At 37.8% G+C, this 18,435-nt stretch overlaps 1 protein-coding gene across 1 annotated transcript; it reads left to right on the top strand.

The window, feature by feature from the left end:
- Positions 1 to 12,392: 12,392 nt before the first annotated feature.
- Positions 12,393 to 16,241, top strand: LOC131045103 (uncharacterized). The gene is made up of 2 exons (XM_057978635.2): positions 12,393 to 13,692; positions 15,428 to 16,241. The coding sequence occupies exons 1-2, from the start codon at positions 13,203 to 13,205 to the stop codon at positions 15,475 to 15,477; spliced, it is 540 nt and encodes a 179-aa protein (XP_057834618.1). The 5' UTR covers positions 12,393 to 13,202; the 3' UTR covers positions 15,478 to 16,241.
- The last annotated feature ends 2,194 nt before the right edge of the window (positions 16,242 to 18,435 follow it).

The following is an 18,435-nucleotide window of genomic DNA, read 5'->3' as shown; positions in this document are numbered from 1 at the left end:
CCAAAGTGAGTATATAAAGAAGGTGTTGAAAAGATTTAACATGCAGGATGCAAAAGCAGTTAGTACACCTTTGGCTAGTCATTTCAAATTGACTAAGGAGATGTGCCCAAAGGCATAGGAAGAGGTTAATAAAATGTCTAACATCCCGTATTCATCAGCTATTGGCAGTCTGATGTATGCAATGGTATGCACAAGGCCAGATATTGCACATGCAGTGGGAGTTGTGAGCAGGTTTATGAGTAATCCGGGTATGGAACATTGGAATGATGTGAAATGGATTCTTCGGTATTTGAAAGGAACTATTACGAAGGCATTATGTTTCAAAGGATCTAATGTTGCTCTGAGTGGATTTGTTGACTCTGATCTGGCAGGTGATATTGATTCACGGAGGAGTACTATAGGGTATGTTTTTACTATAGGGGGAACTGTAGTCAGATGGATTTCTAGGCTGCAAAAGGTTGTTGCACTTTCAACCACTGAAGCTGAGTATGTTGCTACTACAAAAGCCAGCAAGGAGATGATTTGGTTACAATGTTTTATGGAGGAATTGGGTCAGACATAAGAGGATAGCCCATTGTATATTGATAGCCAGAGTGTCATTCATCTTGCGAAGAACTCTGCTTTTCATTCACGGACAAAGCACATTCAACTCAAGTACCACTTCATCCGGACTGTTTTGGAGGAGGGTTAGTTACGGCTTGAAAAGATTCACACAAGTGAGAATCTTGCCGATATGTTCACAAAGGCAGTTCCACAGGAGAAGCTGATTTCTTCATCAGTTTCTGTTGGTCTTCTTGATTGATAATTGTGGAATTTATACCAGTCGAGTCCTAGTGTTTTATCCAGTAGATGTTGCATGTACAGTGGTGTCATGTAGTATCAGTCTCCAAGTGGGAGATTGTTTGGTGTGGAGCTTGATCAGTCTCCAAGTGGGAGATTGTTTGGTGTGGAGCCTGATCAATCTCCAAGTGGGAGATTGTTTGGTGTGGAGCCTGATCAGCCTCCAAGTGGGAGATTGTTGAAATGTGGCGACTGATCAGCAAAGTACTGTACACTCAGCACGTATCCTCGTCGGGGTCCAGGGCTGGGCCGGGCCTTGGGCAAGGGTTCGGGGGTGGCAACCCCCAAGAAAAGTAGGGATTTGGAGGCGGGAGCCCCCGAGAAAAAAAAATTTTGGTATTTTTTTGATGAAAACCGACATTGTAATAAAACCCTAAAAAGGCCGACTTTGTTTTTGCCCTAAAAACGCATGTTATAAGCGGCTAGGATGCTTAAGGCATTGTAAGGTTGATGTACTATTTTTGCTGGATAATAAGAAAGATTGGACGACTGTGTATGGTGGACGTAACCCATTGTGGGTGAACCACGTTAAATCTCTGTGTTATCTGTGTCCTATTTTATTTCTTTATCTTTTGTATTTAAATCTACATATAATTGTTAGTTCATATTTGCTTCGGATCTGCTTGAAACCCTAACAACCCCTGTGGTGGAAGGCTTCTTGTCCTATCAGTTCTTTAAAAAGCTAAGCTATGTTAAACAAAAACTAAAAAGCTGGAACAGGGAGGTTTTTGGTAATATCTTTGAAGAAAAATGAAAGATTGAAGGTGAGTTAGGGGCTCTGAAATCGAAAGTCCTTGTCGAGGGAATGGACGAGGTGGACTACATCACGGAGAAAGACCTGCTCAATAGATATAGGGAAGTTTTGCTGAGGGAAGAGATTTTCTTGAGGCAAAAATCATGTGAGAATTGGATTAGAGCTAGAGACAGAAACACTAAATTCTTTCACAGTTATGTGAAGGTAAAGAGATGTCTTAATAGAATTTTATCTCTGCGTCTCATGGATGGTACTTTGATAGAGGATTCTGCTTGGATTAACCAGGAGATGGTAGCTTTTTTTAGAAATTTATGGAATAAGAGTGGGTTAGATCAAGACAAATTGAAAGAGGAGTTTTTGGCAGTGATTCCTCATTTAGTTTCTAGGGAGGACAATCAGATGCTTGAGGAGCCTGTCTCTCTGAAGGAATTGAAAGCAACTATTTTTGGTTTGGGAGGGGAGAAAGCGTCATGTCCAGATGGCTTTCAAGCTTTCTTCTACCATTTTTTTGGGGATTTGTTAAGTGACAAGCTATTGGCGGTGGTTGAAGAGTCTAGGACAAGGGGTTTTATCCTCAAAGAATTCAATTGCACTTTGGTGGCGCTTATCCCAAAGAAAGATAAACCAGTGGGTTTTGAGGAATTTCGCTCGATCTTGCTATGTAATACTATTTATAAAATCATTTCAAAAACTATTGCCAATAGACTCAAATTGATTTTGGAAAAATTGAAATCATGTGAACAGAGTGGTTTCACCCTAAGGAGGAACATTGTTGATGGGATTATTGTGGCTCATGAGGTGATTCATACGACCATGAAGAGAAAACAAAGAAGAATGATGCTGAAGCTTGATATTCGGAAAGCCTACGACAGAGTTGACAGATCCTTTATTTTGGCTGTGCTTGCCAAGTTCAGCTTCAGTAAGTGCTGGATTAACTGGATTTCTAGTATGGTTATGTGGTTCAATGCTTCAGTTTTAGTTGATGTCATCCCCAAAGGTTTCTTTCCTACCTCGTTGGGTATTCATCAGGGGGATCCCATCTCCCCCTTTCTTTTCATCTTGTTGGCGGAAGTTTTAGGCTGATCGATAGCACGTTAGCGATCTCAGGGGATGTGGAAAGATATCGAGATTGCTAAAGGGGTGGAAACGACTACACATTCTTAGTTTGTCGATGATACTTGCCTTTTTGGTGTGGCTTCCATGCAAGAAGCAATGGTGATGAAACAAGTGCTTGATAGATTTAGCTGGGCCACTAGATAGGAGATAAATTGGCAAAAGTTGGAGATATTCTTTTTCCACATAGAAATTGGTACTCAGAGGGCCATTGCTAGACTCTTTGGTATTAGAATTGGATAGCTCCTTGGGAAGTTTCTTGGGACGCCACTCTTTGTTGGAGCGAGTAAGACAAAGATTTGGAAAGGGCTTCTTGATGGTTGCAAAGCAAAAATGGAGGGCTGGAAAAGTAAATGGCTCATGTTGGCTGGTCGCATTTTAATGTTGAAATATGTTATCTTGGTAATGTCGATCTTCTCCATGGCTTGTTTTAAAATTCTAGGCACAATCATTAAGAATATTCAAAAGACAATGAAGAAATTTATGTGGAACGGTAAACAGGATCAGGACAAAATTCCTTTAATGGCTTGGGATAGAGTTTGTAAATCGAAAGGGGGAGGAGGTGTGGGGCTCCGTGACTGGAACTTAATTAATGAAGCTATGGGGGCAAAGTTGGTCTGGCAGATGTACAGTAAGCCAAAGCAGAGATGGGTTCGTATTCTTCAAGCTAAGTACTTGGATAATGGAGAGGATTCTCACGGTTGAAAATCCCCTGAGAGGATTTGCCCTTTGGAACTTTCTGGTGAATTGTAGAAGTCTGATTACTAATCATCTGACTTGGCGAATTGGAGATGATCCTAAGGCTATTTTTTGGCAAGATTCTTGGGACAGATGCCCATCTCTGGAGGTCGGGGCTTCCCAGTGGATTGTTCAAAAGTCCATCCAACATTGGGGAGACAAAGTGAGTGATTTTCTGGTCCAAGACTCCTTTGAACTGGGACATTGAATGACTTGGAAGGATCCTAGTGATCTGAACTTGGAGGAGGCTAATCAAAGGTTGTTGAAGAATATCCTTGCTAGCAGAGAGGTAACGAGTTCTAGGGAGGAAGATGAAATAATTTGGTGTGTTGCAAAGAGTGGTATTTATTTCGTTAAGTTGGGGTACACCTTATTGGAGGCAGGAGGCAGGAAGGTGGTTTGGGAAGCAAAGGTATGTTGGAACAACGCTTGTTTTTTGAAAGCAGGTGCTTTCTCTTGGTTGGCAGGCAACAGTTGGATTCTGACGGGGGATAGACTCAAAAGAATGGGGCTTGCAGGTCCCTTCCGTTGTGTGCTTTGTAAGAAGGAGGAGGAAGATATGGATCATCTTCTCCTGAGATGTGAATTTTCCCAGGAAGCATGGTGTTTTGGGTTGCAGAGGCTGAGTTGGAAGGGGCTGCTGGCAGGGAATCTGCGTGATTGGTTGGATTCATGGCCAACTTTGTACAATTCTTTGACTTTTTCTACAATTTGGAAGGTCATGCCTTCAATAGTAATGTGGGAAGTCTAGAAAGAACGGAATCAAAGACTTTTTAAGGATAAATCAAAACCAATGGAACATGTTCTGATTAGGTTGGAGAGGGCAATTTCAGAATTAATCTCTAATGCTACTTCCCAGGTTAATATGGCAAAGACCCCTTTCACTCAATTTGATGTTGGTATCCTAGTGGGTTGGCCATTGATTAAATTCAGGCCTACTAATGGGATTTTGAGGGTTTATCCTCCTAGGATGGGCGATAAAAGTCAAGAGTGGATTCCGCCAGATAAGCGATGGACCAAGATCAACTTCAACAGGGCATCAAGGGGGAATCCCGAGATCTCCGGGGCAGGGGTCATAGCTTGTGATGAGAATGGTAGTATTCTTGCTCTTGGAGCAAAGAGATTGGTGGATGGAATGAACAACGAAACTGAGTGTCAAGCAGCAATTGAAGCAATTCTTTTGGCAAAGAAATTGGAGGTGAAAAAACTCCATCTTGAAGGGGACTCCCAGATAGTGGTGAATGGTATTGCTAAGGGATGGATGGAGGCTTGGCACCTGGATTAACATATCAGAAGGATGAATAACCTTCTGAGTGGGTTTGAGGATTTTAAGGTATCGCATGTTCTTAGGGAAGCGAATGCTAAGGCTGATAGGCTATCGAACGTAGGTGCAAATGGTTCCTTGGATGATCATTTTAATTTCTTTGAAGACCTAAGGGATTTGAGTCCCTTAGATTTTGGATGAAGGTGCTTAGTGAGTGAAAGGGGAGCCCGAGGAGTGGTGGTGAGACTTGCATGATCCGTTTAAGATATGCATGATGGAGGGGTGGGGTTGGCTCACGTGGTTTGTGTTCATCGAACTAGCAACAAGTTGTAATGGCAGCGTAGGTGTAATGATGTCAGCGATTGGAGTTTTGTTCTGGTGATGATGCGTGGTATGAGGTGGTGCGTGCAAAGAATTTAATTTTTGGAGTGGCTACAGAGTGTTATTTTAGGCCCTCGTTTCCTTTTGTTTTGGCATTATGCAAAGGACTACTTTGGCTATTGTGAGTGTTGGTTTTGGTTGTGAGTGAGGGGAAGGATGGAAGCCAACTTTTCACTATCAACAGAGGGCCAAATGCCTGCATTTTGTGGTACAATCTCAAGCAACCGCCTATTGAATGTTTTTAGGGTGGATGAGGAAGTTATCTGGAGGGATGTGCGCCTAATGTTTGGGGAAGAATTCTCGAACACTGACTATCGCCCGTGAACAAACTTGGATATCTCGTCCCTATTCGTGGCTTTGGCCCTGGTGGTGGGAGGTTCAAAGGAGGAGGTGTTGCGGGTGACATCCCTAGTACTAAGACCAAAATGGTCAGGTGGACTGGCGGAGGTGGTGGCTCGAGCAGAGCTTGGAAAGGGTTTGAGAATGGAGCAAGGTTCGTGGCGGCATTTAGGTGACGGAATGGAAGTAGTGCAGTCATTGGTGGTGTGGTTGGCTTCTCGTTCGGTGGAATCACAAATGGAGGAGGCAATGAATGGGTGGAGGGAAATTGTGCGGGAGTTGGGACCGGTGGAGAGAGCAAAAATACGTAGCAAGCAGACCCCGGTGAAGTCGTAGGCTCCAATAGGTGAAGATGGGCGGTCGTTGGTGCGTCACCAAATTCCACAGAAGAATGTGAAGGTGGTGGATCGCAATATGCTTCGAGGCAGACAACCGGGAACCACAAGAGGTGTCGGGATGGAGTTGCTCAAGGCAGGTCCTAGTCAGGGCATTCCCAACTTTTCTAGGCAGGAAGCCCTTGGCTGGTTCCGATAGGATGGTTTTTTGTGGGTTGTCGGTTTTTGGGTGGGGAGGCTTAGTTGTAAGGATTATATCTGGTATGGTAGGCTTTGTAGGTGTGGTGTATGTCTCGGGTTCTTTTGGTTATTGTAGGGGCAAGACCCCTTTTTATGGATTATTGTTGAGCAACTTAAGGCATGTATACTTTCCTTTAAAGCAATATAAATCTTATCTGGTTATCGATCAAAAAAAAATATTAGTGAGAGAGAGAGAGAGAGATTACTAAAAATGGAAGAATGAAAAATTATTAAGTTATAAATATGCAACTAAAATATGGACAGTTGGTAAAACTAAAAAAAATATACAAAAACATTGTGATCAAATGGTTAGGCACAAGGTTTTCACAATGTAGATTTAAGATTTAATCTTTCAAGTGGCATCTAAGTACTAAAGAGTGTGGTATAGGTAGTAGGACCATATTTCATATTTAGGGAAATTTGTGAGAAATATTTGTGATTGTAAATTATTTGTGAGACATATAGAACTATTTATGGTATTCATGAATACATGGGTGAATTGATACATGCATTTTCTATTCTAGTTGAAAATATTAATTACAATATTGGAAACGTGTAGTTGTTTTTGACAAAAATATTAATTACATATATGCCACATAAAATAAATTGATGGAAAATTCAAATGCATTAGACCGATAATTCATAAAAATTTGGCACTTTGGTCACCCTATGTGAATATTGTATTTACACATATGAACTACGCACCAATTGGTGAATTCGCCACTAAAATAATCCTTGGTTGCCAATATGATATTCATATCTACGCCCAAATTTATCATGACATGTTCTACCTTGAGATTATTCAACTATGCAATGTTTAGGAGTGGTCCATTCTTTTAATCCTAGCCTTTTGTTGTTCTACAAATTTGTGGTTTTTAAGGTGTTTATTCCAATATTTTATTAATTACTCTAATTTGACTAGAAAATTCTTTTGTAATTAGATGTATCTAATGATCAAATTTCATCTCTTTGACATCCTCTAACACCTTGTACAAGGATTCTCCTAATAACCCTTGTTCCACTATTTGTCCCCTAAATCTCATCACTCCTAGATTGTGATAGGGTATTTTAGAAGTATTGTTGTGCCCTCTCACAATTGTATAAATCACGATTTTCACTACTAAAAAATGGACACCTCTTTTAATTTTCGGACCAATATTATATGGTGTGCTGACCAATCTTAACACATATATAGCAAGTGGCATAATCTCTCCTACACTTTCCCCTTCTATGTCCTTGACTTCCTCTATAATTAAAATGTCTACTATCCTCTTGATAGTTTTGCAGAGGGGTATTTTGTAATGTATTGGCATTTCTATTATTCCTCCATGGGGGTCATCTATATCCAACATTGTGTGTGTACAAGGTTTCTCTACAAGTCCCTTGATGTAGGCCATGTTTCAATCTACATCTATATATAGCCTTGATAAAGTGGACATCTAGGGTTTGGATGATCTTCAACATTTCTGATATGGAATGCTTGAAATGAACTTTTTTGTCTCATGGCTATCCTATTTTTCATACACTCTACAATATAGTGACTTTAGCTTTGGTGGTACTATCTAGAGCTCTACATTGATTGTCACCACTCTTTTCTCTCCTTGTGCCTTCAGGAAATTGTTTCTCAAATGTGCCTCTCTTGAACAATAAGAACACTAGTTTTGTTTTTCCTTATTGGCATCCTCTCTAGCCATTATGTCCTAACACAAAGTAATTTTCTCAATTGCCAATTATAAATTTTTGATGGATGCATTTTCACTTTCTTTATTCGCTTTTCTTCATGGTTTCATCTCGATGTGGTAGGCCATGGTTACCACATCTAGAAATGTGTCAAATATCCTCTTGTCTATTGCTACTCTGATATATTTTTTGAGTATGGATATGAATCACTCTACTTTCTATTTTTCTATCAAAGGTTTCTTTAATTTGCAAGAGACCTCTTTGAACCTTTCGCCATAGTCTTTTATTAATTTTCCTTTCCTTTGTATTAACACTCTCATTTTAATCACTCTCTTGGATGGTACTTTTGGAATTTTAAAGTTTGCTAAAATGTCCTTTTTCACTTCTTCTCAATATTTATCATGTGTTGGGTGTGCTTTCTCGTACCAATCTAATGTATCTTTCCTCAAGGACACCACAAAGTCTAACAATTTAATTTTGTCTTCTTCAATGTCCTTCCTTTTCCATAGTGACTCTAGGAGGAATATAGGATCCACATACTTTGTGGTGTCCTTTTCGAATATCAAAAGTTTGATTGATGGTTCCATTTTAAACTTATTTTCTTGCTTGGGTTTGTAGATTAGTGAAGTGTCTGTCTTTTCTTTCTTTATTCTTCTTAATGTAGTAGGCTTATGTTCTTTTCCCTTATCTCTTTCTAACTTGATCTCAAAATACCCTTTCCCCATTATTTCTTTCCAATCCACTACTTGTCTCTCTTGCAAACTCTTCTCTTTTTTCTATACTAGGTCTTCAATTGTTATCCTTCTTGTTTTATAGGACATATGGAATGGGTCCTAGTTCAATGGTTGTGAGTCGTCATAACACCTTTTCATTTTTAGTGATGTTTTTTCTTATTTTTGAATGACATTTCATTACTTAATGTTAACAATTATTTTCCTATGAGAAACATGGCATTATTTTCTTTTTCTATTTCTTCTCTTCTTAACTTCTTTACACTTGAGTAACTAATTCCTCCAAATATTCTTCTTTGATGGATACAATTTTCTCTAAGGTTTTTAGGATTTCAATAAATCTACCATCCAACTTGATTGTGATGTTTGATAGATCTGACCTATTTATTAGACTTTTGAAGAGATGTGGTTAGATTGGATCCTCTATGATACAAAAATCCTCTACCAACAACTTCTTAGAATTTTCATATTCTTCTCCAAATTTGTTAGAATTTGTCTTGCTTTTTTGGGAACATTTCAAAGAAGATTATCAACAGGAAATAAAACCTCAAAAAATAGAAAATCAAATAATCAGAAGAATGAAGTCATGATACTCACCTACCAAGGGAATGATACTGGTATAAGTAAGAAGAAAATAAAATAAGGAGATATAAGTGAAGAATGAGGATTGGAAGAAGAGGACTATGGCTACTTCTGGCCATCAAAGCAACAACATGATAAGGTGTTAGATAATGTGAAGTAGACTATTATGAAACAATAAATGGAGAAATATATTGTTTTTTAGAAAAAGAGGTTTTCATGTTGAAAAATTAGGCTCCCTAATGCTTGTCCCAATGTGAATTCAATTTTTTCAAAGTCTTCTATTCATCCTTTCCAATTTATTTCACTTTCCCTTTCTTGATATTACCCACCTTCACAATGTTAGCAACACCCTCATTGGCATGTTCACTTCTCTTATTTTCCATATTTTCTATCTCCCATTATGTCCTTCTTCCTTCTCACTATTTTGTCTTAGTCTTCTTTGTTGATGTAACCACCAAGATCAAAAATTTGCAAAGCCAAATAACCTTCACAAACAAGAGAGAAGCAACACAAAAAGATGCCATTTCACTCAATATCAACTACAATATGAATGAGATACATCATTGATACATGACATATAAGATACAATGTACAAAACACCTTGATAAATTAGTAAGGTGTGATGAGGTATGATAAACTACTCTATAACAAATATTAAATGCACAATGCACATCAGTAAATTCTAAGTGACTAAAAGTTAATAATGAGACATGGCCCAATTATAAGAAAATTTTAGAATGTCACCTAGGACTTAATAATCTTAAGTCATGTGAATGGGTTCTCACAAATAACTAGTTAGGAACAAAACCACATTCACATTAACATTCTTTCCTCGCCATTTGGTCTTGTCATGTTCACTCTCTTTGTTAATTCATTCTCCTCCTTAATCGCTCTTGATTTTTTCTTGTCTCCTTTTTTCATGGGTGTTTTTAGTTTGGTGTTATATTACTCCCTTATCTCATCCCATGGTAGTTGTTTTGGAACTTCCTTCTGCAGGCCACATCTTTTCAAGATTCCTTTCGAAGATCCCCCTTTCATTCTCCATCCCCTTGGTGTATAACCCCCTCTCATGAGGCTGACACCAAGGGATAGTGTCGCAATTTAGAAAAAATCATCTCCTTTAATTCTTCTATCTAGATTAAAATTAATTTTCTCCTTAATTGCCTCTGTACAACCTAACCAAGGTCTTGACAATGAAACCAATGTTAACAAGAAAATGGGGAAGCATAGACCAAAGTACTGAGCCCCAAGTGATTTTTGTGTTGCATTTATACCCTATACTCAATCATACCAGAGGGATAAGGAGTTAGTTCGAATTGTGCATTAGCTAGTTATCAGAATTAAATTAAAAAAAACCCATTGACATAAACCATAATGCATAATAGATATAACTCCAAATAAGCATATATTATTGTTCATCCATCATGCACATATACTTAGGGTTTTTTCCCTCTTACAATATTTATTCATCTTCTCTACAATATTTATTCATCTTCTCTACATCCTTATACAAATATCTAGTTGGTGGGACATATCCCTTATATTCATCTAGACTATTATGGAGGGTGCCTCTTCAGCTAGAAGTTCTACAACCTTTGTTTGAAGGTTTGTAATATGATATTGGGTGTTTACTTTGGCTCTACCTTTCCCTACCAATAAGCCCTAGTAAAAGAAGGATAAACCCTAAGGTCAAAACCTAGCTTGTATAGGAATGTTAAGTTCATAAAAAATATAAGAGAATAACTACCTCCTATAAAACTATCCTAAGGCTACAATAATAAGATGTAGATTTAAATTTATAAAATTTAAATAGATTAAATATACTATTAGCTAGATTTTAAATAAAGGAATGTATTGATGAAGATGCAAGGATTTGATTTGTCAAGGTGCTAAAAAAATAGGGCCATATCCAATCAACACTTTATCTTTAAATTAAATGTATTTTATTGGTAGAATAGGTTTTCAACTATAAAACTAACTGTGCTCACAAATTTGATCTTGGACCTACATATTTGAACCACTAAAGAATTAACAATCACAATAGAAGTGTCTAGTTTGATGTACTTGTGTCTAAAGTGGGATGCGATGTCTAGAGACACCCTTGGGGAATTTGTTGGATAATAATTGAATCTCCTTTGGTCAATCGACTAGGATGATTGATTTAATGATAATGAACCATTATCAAAGACAACATGCAAGCATGCAATATGCTAGGATGATGATGTTCTTAAGTGAATGGTCTTGTTTTATTCCTCTATCATTTTAAAATGAATAATGAATTTCCTTAAAAATAACAACATAACACACAAATCCATAGAAATGTGTACTAGGTTAAATCACAATGACTAGTAGGATGAAATCGATAATGTTTAATTTAAATTTTGGAATTCAAAAGCTTGAGCTCTAGACCCATAAATGCAAAAATAACTTGAGTGAATTTTTCACTTGTAGATCTAATCTAGAGTGATAAATGAGAGACCTAGAGATCAAAACTAATTCCTAGAGTTAGGCGATAATGGAGACATATTGAGAAAAAATAACAAGACAAATTTCATTCAAGAATATGCCACTTGTAAACTTTTGTTGTATAAAAGACTTTAATTAAAATGATCACAAAACATAAGGGAAAAGAAAGAGCATGGGTATGCAATTTATACTATTACACAAGTATAATAACTGATCAATAGTTGTTTGTTTTCATTAGAATTCTAAAAGAATAAGAATACTTTTTAACATCACTAGGAGAAAAAGAGCATATATTATCTTACTAACTACCTACCAATAAATTGGTTGGAAGAAATCTTATTATGTAAAAGAGTTTTAACTCGCATGGGGACAATGGTGAAAAAACATATATGGGAGTTACAAGTAAGACGAAAACGAAGTTGTTGATTACAAAGCTAAGGACTGGATCACATCATCTAAGACGCAAGACTAATAGATGCTCGATACGTCTTTTCTGTAACAAAAGGATGGCCACTTCATCATCGAGTGTACTCCCTACAAGAATGGCCATATCCAATATAAAAACAACCTAAAAATAGACAACCTATTCACCATATTCAAAAAAAACCAAAACCTAACAAACCAAACTTTTGGATCAAGATCTATGATAGAAAATTTGATATTGAAACAAATTTCTAAATGTTAATCTTAACCCCTTCATCGACGCCATTAAAATTCCTGCGAATTGCTTGCGTGGCCACAAACTAATGTGGGGAGCTGTGGCTGCGCGAGCCTCGCGTGGGCTCAATGATTGGATCTTTCCGGTAGGGGAGGGTGATGAACGACGGGAAATACAGTACCCCAAGAAAGGATAAAACAGTGATGACGTGGCACAACCCAAACCCCTCACATCCTTTTCTTCACAGAGACTGCCTTGGTGGACACGCGTAAGTGGAAAAAACTTTCATTATTTATGTTTTCTCATTTGTGATTAACTGATACGTGCGGAGGAGAGTGATTCGGGATAACTCCGAGGGCTGAGAAGGCCCCAAGCCATGATCGGACGGCTGGGAGGGCTTGTTTGCCTCGGGTTTTTGCTAGGAAGGAACGAAGGAATATGTGGAACATGGGCTTGGCGTACAAGGAATTGCGTCCGTGTTCAAGTAATTACCTCCACAAAGAATTTCACTTCAACTTTTCTTTTGACTCGTTAAAAGGTTTTTGCGACGCCAAGAAATTGTCTGTCAATACCCAAGATTCGAGACGCCTTTTTTATTAGCTTTTTGTGTTGCAGAATTTGTATCAGATTGGGAATTGAGCAGAGGCCTCCGTGGGGCTTGTTCTTGCCAATTTAATTCAATACTTTTGGGCAGGCATTGGGTGGAATTTGTGGGGGCAGCTTTTGATTCATGGGCCTTGGAAGAGGGGAAATTTGGTTATTTGGTGGAAATTTTGTAGGCCTGGTAGAAGTAGAAGGTGTTTGGTAAAGAAAGAATCTTGAACAGATTTGTTGGCGTTTTGTCATTTGGGAACTGTAATTTTTTTTCTTCTTCAGAAGCATAAGTGGGGAAAGTAAATCCGGAGGAAAATTTATGTTGGGTATTTGAAATTTCTTTGTTAGCCTGAAGAAAGACTCAAGCTTTTGTTTGGTTCAGTTAGCATACGGTGCATTTTTTAATTCTGATTGGTTCTTCTGTTGAGGATTGTGTGTTTTGAATTTGGCTTTCACCCTGCAAAAATTAGTTGTGGCTTGAATCACAATGGCATTGGCATTCACCAATCTCCCAAATTGGCTCTGGGGCCAAAAGAAGCAGGAGACTACAATGGCCTCCTCCTCCTCTTCTTCTTCAGCTTCATCTTCTGTGCCATCATCCCCCTTTGGAATGGGTGAGATGGTGAAGTTTCCGGCAATGAGGGAGGCTCGAGGGCCCCCAAGAAGAGGAAGAAGGAAATTTCAGAAGCGGAGCGAGAGGAGAAGGGAGAGGGAATATGATGTGGTGGTGGTGCCATCTGATGGGGGGTGCATTTCAGGGTCGGAGTCAGATGACTCAGATTGGTCCATTGGATGGTTTGAGCCTCATGGGCCTGACTTCTCCAGTGAAAATGAATCAGAGAACAGTTTTGCAGTTTTGGTGCGTTGCTATGGTCTACCTCCTTCAGAATCCATGCCTTTGCCTTCTGGTGTAGACACTCCCGAAACTCAACTCTTGGAAGCAATCATCTCCAACCTCTCGAATGGCTACTCTGATGGTTAGTATTCATGCATTCAATACTCTCAAGGCACATTTTTTTCCAAGTTGAAACACACAACAACATAGCATTTTTTAATTTTCCAGTTGTAACCTTTGACATTGTGCCATTCTTTTTGGAAGTCGTCGTTCCAATCCAGTCGGAATTGTTATTTATTTATTTGTTTTTAGAGTTTTTAAATGATTTAGAAACCCAACTTGAGGCCCTGAGCCTCACCTCCAAATCTGAGGTATATCTATTTGGACTTGCTGTCAAACATTTTGATACAATTCTGGTGGGTTTCATCAAGCTCCATCTGATTTCCCCTTTGATAATTTTTTTTTTTGTTTTTACCCCTCGTCTTCTTACTGGTTCTTATAATCAATCTTTAGTCTGTGGTAACTTCGCCGATTCTTTTTTTCAATTCTGTGCTTCACAATGAATTCTCTTACAATTTTGTTTCAATACCTCATGGGCCTGTTAGGTATTGTGTTTTGCCCTAGGTAGAGTTGAAAACCGTTTAATTTCTTATATAGTGGTCTGGTTTGGGCATAGGCTTTGCAGCCGAAAAAAAGACACTTAAGGAAATCAACATGCATGATTTAGCATGAGAAAATCCTCGAAACTATTTTTGCCTTTCTTACTGTTTGTGGACATTTTGTATCATTACCATTCGATAAAGCTTCAGGGATGTGTACTCAGACTGGAAATTGCATTTCACCATTGGATCTGAGTTGTTTCTACTCAAAGCATTTTTTTCTCTAATCCCTCTCAGATTCCCGGGTTCCTATTATAGGATTCAAATGTGGTTATGGCCTTCAATCTTCAATTTCAAGCTTCGGTATCTTGGAAGCTGAACTGTGTGGGCATCACTGCTTAAGATGAATATTTCAGAATTTACATCGGCAATGTTGTAATTTTTGACAGAAATGTTCAAAGAGATGGAAATTTTGTATGGTCAAAGCCAATCTGATCTAGAAGTACAAAACGTTTTCCTTTTTTTCAACATTTGTTGTGGCAGGCTTTGTCTTAGTCAATATATATGACCAACATGTTCACCTTTAACAGGAGGTCAATCCATTTTTCACTAATGAGAAAGGCCTTCTTCACATTGTTAAATTACAATTGTAGTCTCTGCCTTTAATTCCTTTTTGAAATTTTGGATCTTGTGACAATTATGGGTGAAGAAAGAATGCTTAACAAAAATTCTCTTCTGGAAGAACCCAAGGAACATAGGATAGTGAGCCATTTTTATTTCTTCCTTGTACAGACCTTGTATCTAGGAAGCTGTTTGTTCCACATTTTTTTATTTTTATCTGGCAAGAACGCAGTTTCGTTTGTGAGCTTGTTGACTAATTTCTTGATTCAGCAGTTATGCATGCTGACATGTGTGATCATTTTTTACAGAAGGTTCAGTTAATGCATGCCTGTTTGTTACATTTTTGTTCTTGCCTAAAAACTCTCACGTTTAATTAGCAGTTAAGTTTTCTGTGTATATTTGTCTGGTCAGCTTCTTGATTTAAATTTTAGGCTGTTGGCAATGCATACCATATGAGCAATCAGCTCGTATTTGGACTTGTATGACTCTTGCCTGGAACTGAGTTATTGACTTTGATCTGGTTCTTTATGTAGAACTTGCAGAGTGCTTAATTGATTTACATTGAAATGTTTTTCGCATTTTTCTTTTGCTGCAAAAATGTATTTCCTAATGTTTCTCAGTTGATTTAAAGCTATTGGTTGTGTGCTTTTTGTGCAGACAGTAAAAGATACATGGACGAATGGTTGTCATCTCAGCATGAATATTGAACATGAGTTTATGATAAAAAAACCAGCACACCCTGAAATTTGGTAGCAGATGTATATATTGGAAGGCATGTATTTGTTGTATGCTCTTGAGCTTACTTGCACCGTATGAATGCCTTCTATTAATTTAATGAATATGAAGGACTTGGTTGCATTCCTACATTTCCTATATGTACAGAACAAATGTAGATGTGGCAATGGCATTTGCAGTATGAGGTACAGAAGTAGTAATACAGAGATGGGTTAAGCGGATCAGGAATGATAGAAGCTACTTTCTGCCACATGAATATATATACAAGTTTGACGCCTACTTAATATTTTGACTAACTGTGTTCATAGCAGCTCAATCAGTGGCTATGTTGTTACTGCAAACAAGCTTCAAGGACGTTTTGTGTCTAAAGTGGATTTGTGACTCTTATCCAGTTCTTGAAGGCAGGATTCAACAGCATCTGACCAGAGTTGTGCTTTTTTAACCGATTCTTGAGAGCAGGATTTTGCTAGCATATGACAATTAATTCACAAAGAGACTATCTGGGAGGACATATGATTGAGCCCTCATTTTCAATTAAGATGAGGGAGTATTAAGAGCCAATTTTGGCTTTCCTCCCATCTGGGAGATCATATGGGTGAATCTTATTAGTAGCTATTATTTTGTAAATTTGTAAATATGATGTATATTATCAATGTGGGCATCCTAGTGTGTGTTGGGTGTGCACTGATACTTAGCATTCATAAAGAAAATTGGAAAAAAAGAGGAAAAAGAGGGAATACATGATATTGCTTGTAGAACATATTTTGTATCCTGATCCAGTTGTATATAGATTTTGAATATGTACATAAAAATTTGTAGATATCTAATGATTTGAATTTGTGAATCTTTCAATAGAAGTCCATTAGCGGTGAACTAAAAGTCGTAGTGGCTGAGTCAACCAGATTTGCAAAAATTTCACCTTAACATGATTGTTAACAGAAACCTGCAAGGTGCATAAAGGTCAATATATTAAAAACTGACATGCAAGTTAATCTGTTTGGATATCACAACACGTTCTGTTTTCCTGGATAAAATTTGAGAGTATTTTTGGCATGTCAAAAACATTCAACAACTAATACCTACCTCAAGTGGATGGCTTGAGGATTACAGTTTAACAACTACTAAGAGTGAGATCACAAACAAGTCTGACACCCAAACAGAAACAGCCATAAAAACACAATCAACAACACTAAAATACTAGAAGAGAACAGAATCATTCCTCCACCATGGGGGTGCTACAACTGACTTGCATTTTGGTGTCTATATCAACAATGGTGTTGTGGATGCTTTAAATGTACTGAAAACACATCTGATTGATTCACCCCTGTTCAGACATGGACAGCCAAGGGATGAAGTAGCATCAACTGTGATGTTGAGGTCCTGGTTCTGCTTAATAATGTTGCATTGACTTTTCTGGTCCGCCAGTTGGTTCACTTGCTGCATTAAACTGCACATGTGCTTCACCAACTCCACATCAGAATCCTAAGTTGCTTAGTACCCTGGAAAGGTTGTCATCTGTAACATGTCTTTAAACTCTTTGTATTGTAGCTGTCATAGAAAACCTTTACTAGCGACAGCTAAGAATGCATACTTTCAACCTTTTCTAAAAGAATTCTACAATTACTTCCAAAAAACACAACTTTCAACCAACAGAAGCCAGCTTTGCCTCCCAGTATATTATTCCATTTTGCACATCTCTCGAAGTATCAGATATTTGGGCTCAAGTTAGCACCTGAGGTGGAAGAGATAAAATCGTTAACATCAAGTGCCTGCATAGTCATGTTGCCCAAGAATCAGACTGAACATTGGATGCTAATTTTCTGGATTTTTATTGGCACACATCAGCCCGTACTTAAATATTAAATGTAGGATAGCTCCTATCCTGTTATTTCATGGTATTCTATTCATTTTATCTATAGTATTCCTTAGGGTGGCCTGTGTCCTTTATGGATGCTTTTGCATTGCAGTACTTTTCATTGAGATGCTTTCTTAATTGAAAATTTACAAGCCATTACCTTATACTCGGTATTTACCTGAGCTACATACATATATCACATGAATACCCCTATTGCCTCCCCTCCTGATTTACTCATTATGCTTGTATGTCTAAAGGTTAAGGTGGTTAAGTGAATCAAGTTAGTTTTCATTCCAGCATAATGAGTGATTTTCAGTAGTTTTCATTTCAGCATAATGAGTGATTTTCAGTAGTCACATGGTGCACTAAACCAGTTGGGGTCAAATAATCATTCAATGTTAATTTCCATGAGCATCCTAGATATTTTATGATCATTCACAATCAGAAGACTCCTGAACTACCTCTTTTCATTCAGAACATGCTGATTAAGACCAAAATGCAAATTAAAGACCTTGACCTCAAGGTGAAGCAAGAACATATCTTTGATCTGATAAAAAGTTCCAAAACGGTACAATTTTTGCAACCCATTTTGTTGAAGTAAAGTGAGCTGGACTGTGCTTGATAAGCCAAAATGACTATGGTGAGTTTGTGAACTGTTTGTGTTTAGTTGTAACATGATGATCGTGCTTAATTGTAACTTGATTGTCTTTTACTATGTAATTTGTATCCAGTGCATTATATCATGTCTTCATGTCTTTCCATTTAAACAGAAGCCCTGAACCATATGTTTTGGTCGATTGCCACCATTAAGGTCAGAAATAGATGCTGAATCCAATTTGAGATTTTGGTTAAGGACTTTGTGTCACAAGTAACTGATTCTAAGTTTAATTGTTTTCAAAGAAATGAAATAAAGCCATGTTGTTGTATGTGGAGGCCACCATAGTGGTTATCTAATTCCACTAAAATTAAATGAACCAAAGAGGGGACCACAGATAAACAAGTGTCATTAGTGGCTAATAGCTTCCTTCGGAGTATTGTTATAAAATTTGTTTTGTTTTGTTGAGTAAAACAAGTG

Source organism: Cryptomeria japonica, chromosome 3 (genome assembly GCF_030272615.1).
Source record: "Cryptomeria japonica chromosome 3, Sugi_1.0, whole genome shotgun sequence".
NCBI lineage: Eukaryota > Viridiplantae > Streptophyta > Pinopsida > Cupressales > Cupressaceae > Cryptomeria > Cryptomeria japonica.
This window is presented reverse-complemented; position numbering and strand designations above follow the sequence as displayed.

What these genes read in the sequence shown, in the direction of transcription:
- LOC131045103 (XM_057978635.2), top strand. Translation starts at nt 13,203, where the DNA reads ATGGCATTGGCATTCACCAATCTCCCAAATTGGCTCTGGGGCCAAAAG. An exon ending in CTCGAATGGCTACTCTGATG is followed by an intron (nt 13,693 to 15,427) that starts GTTAGTATTCAT and finishes CTTTTTGTGCAG; the next exon opens with ACAGTAAAAGATACATGGAC.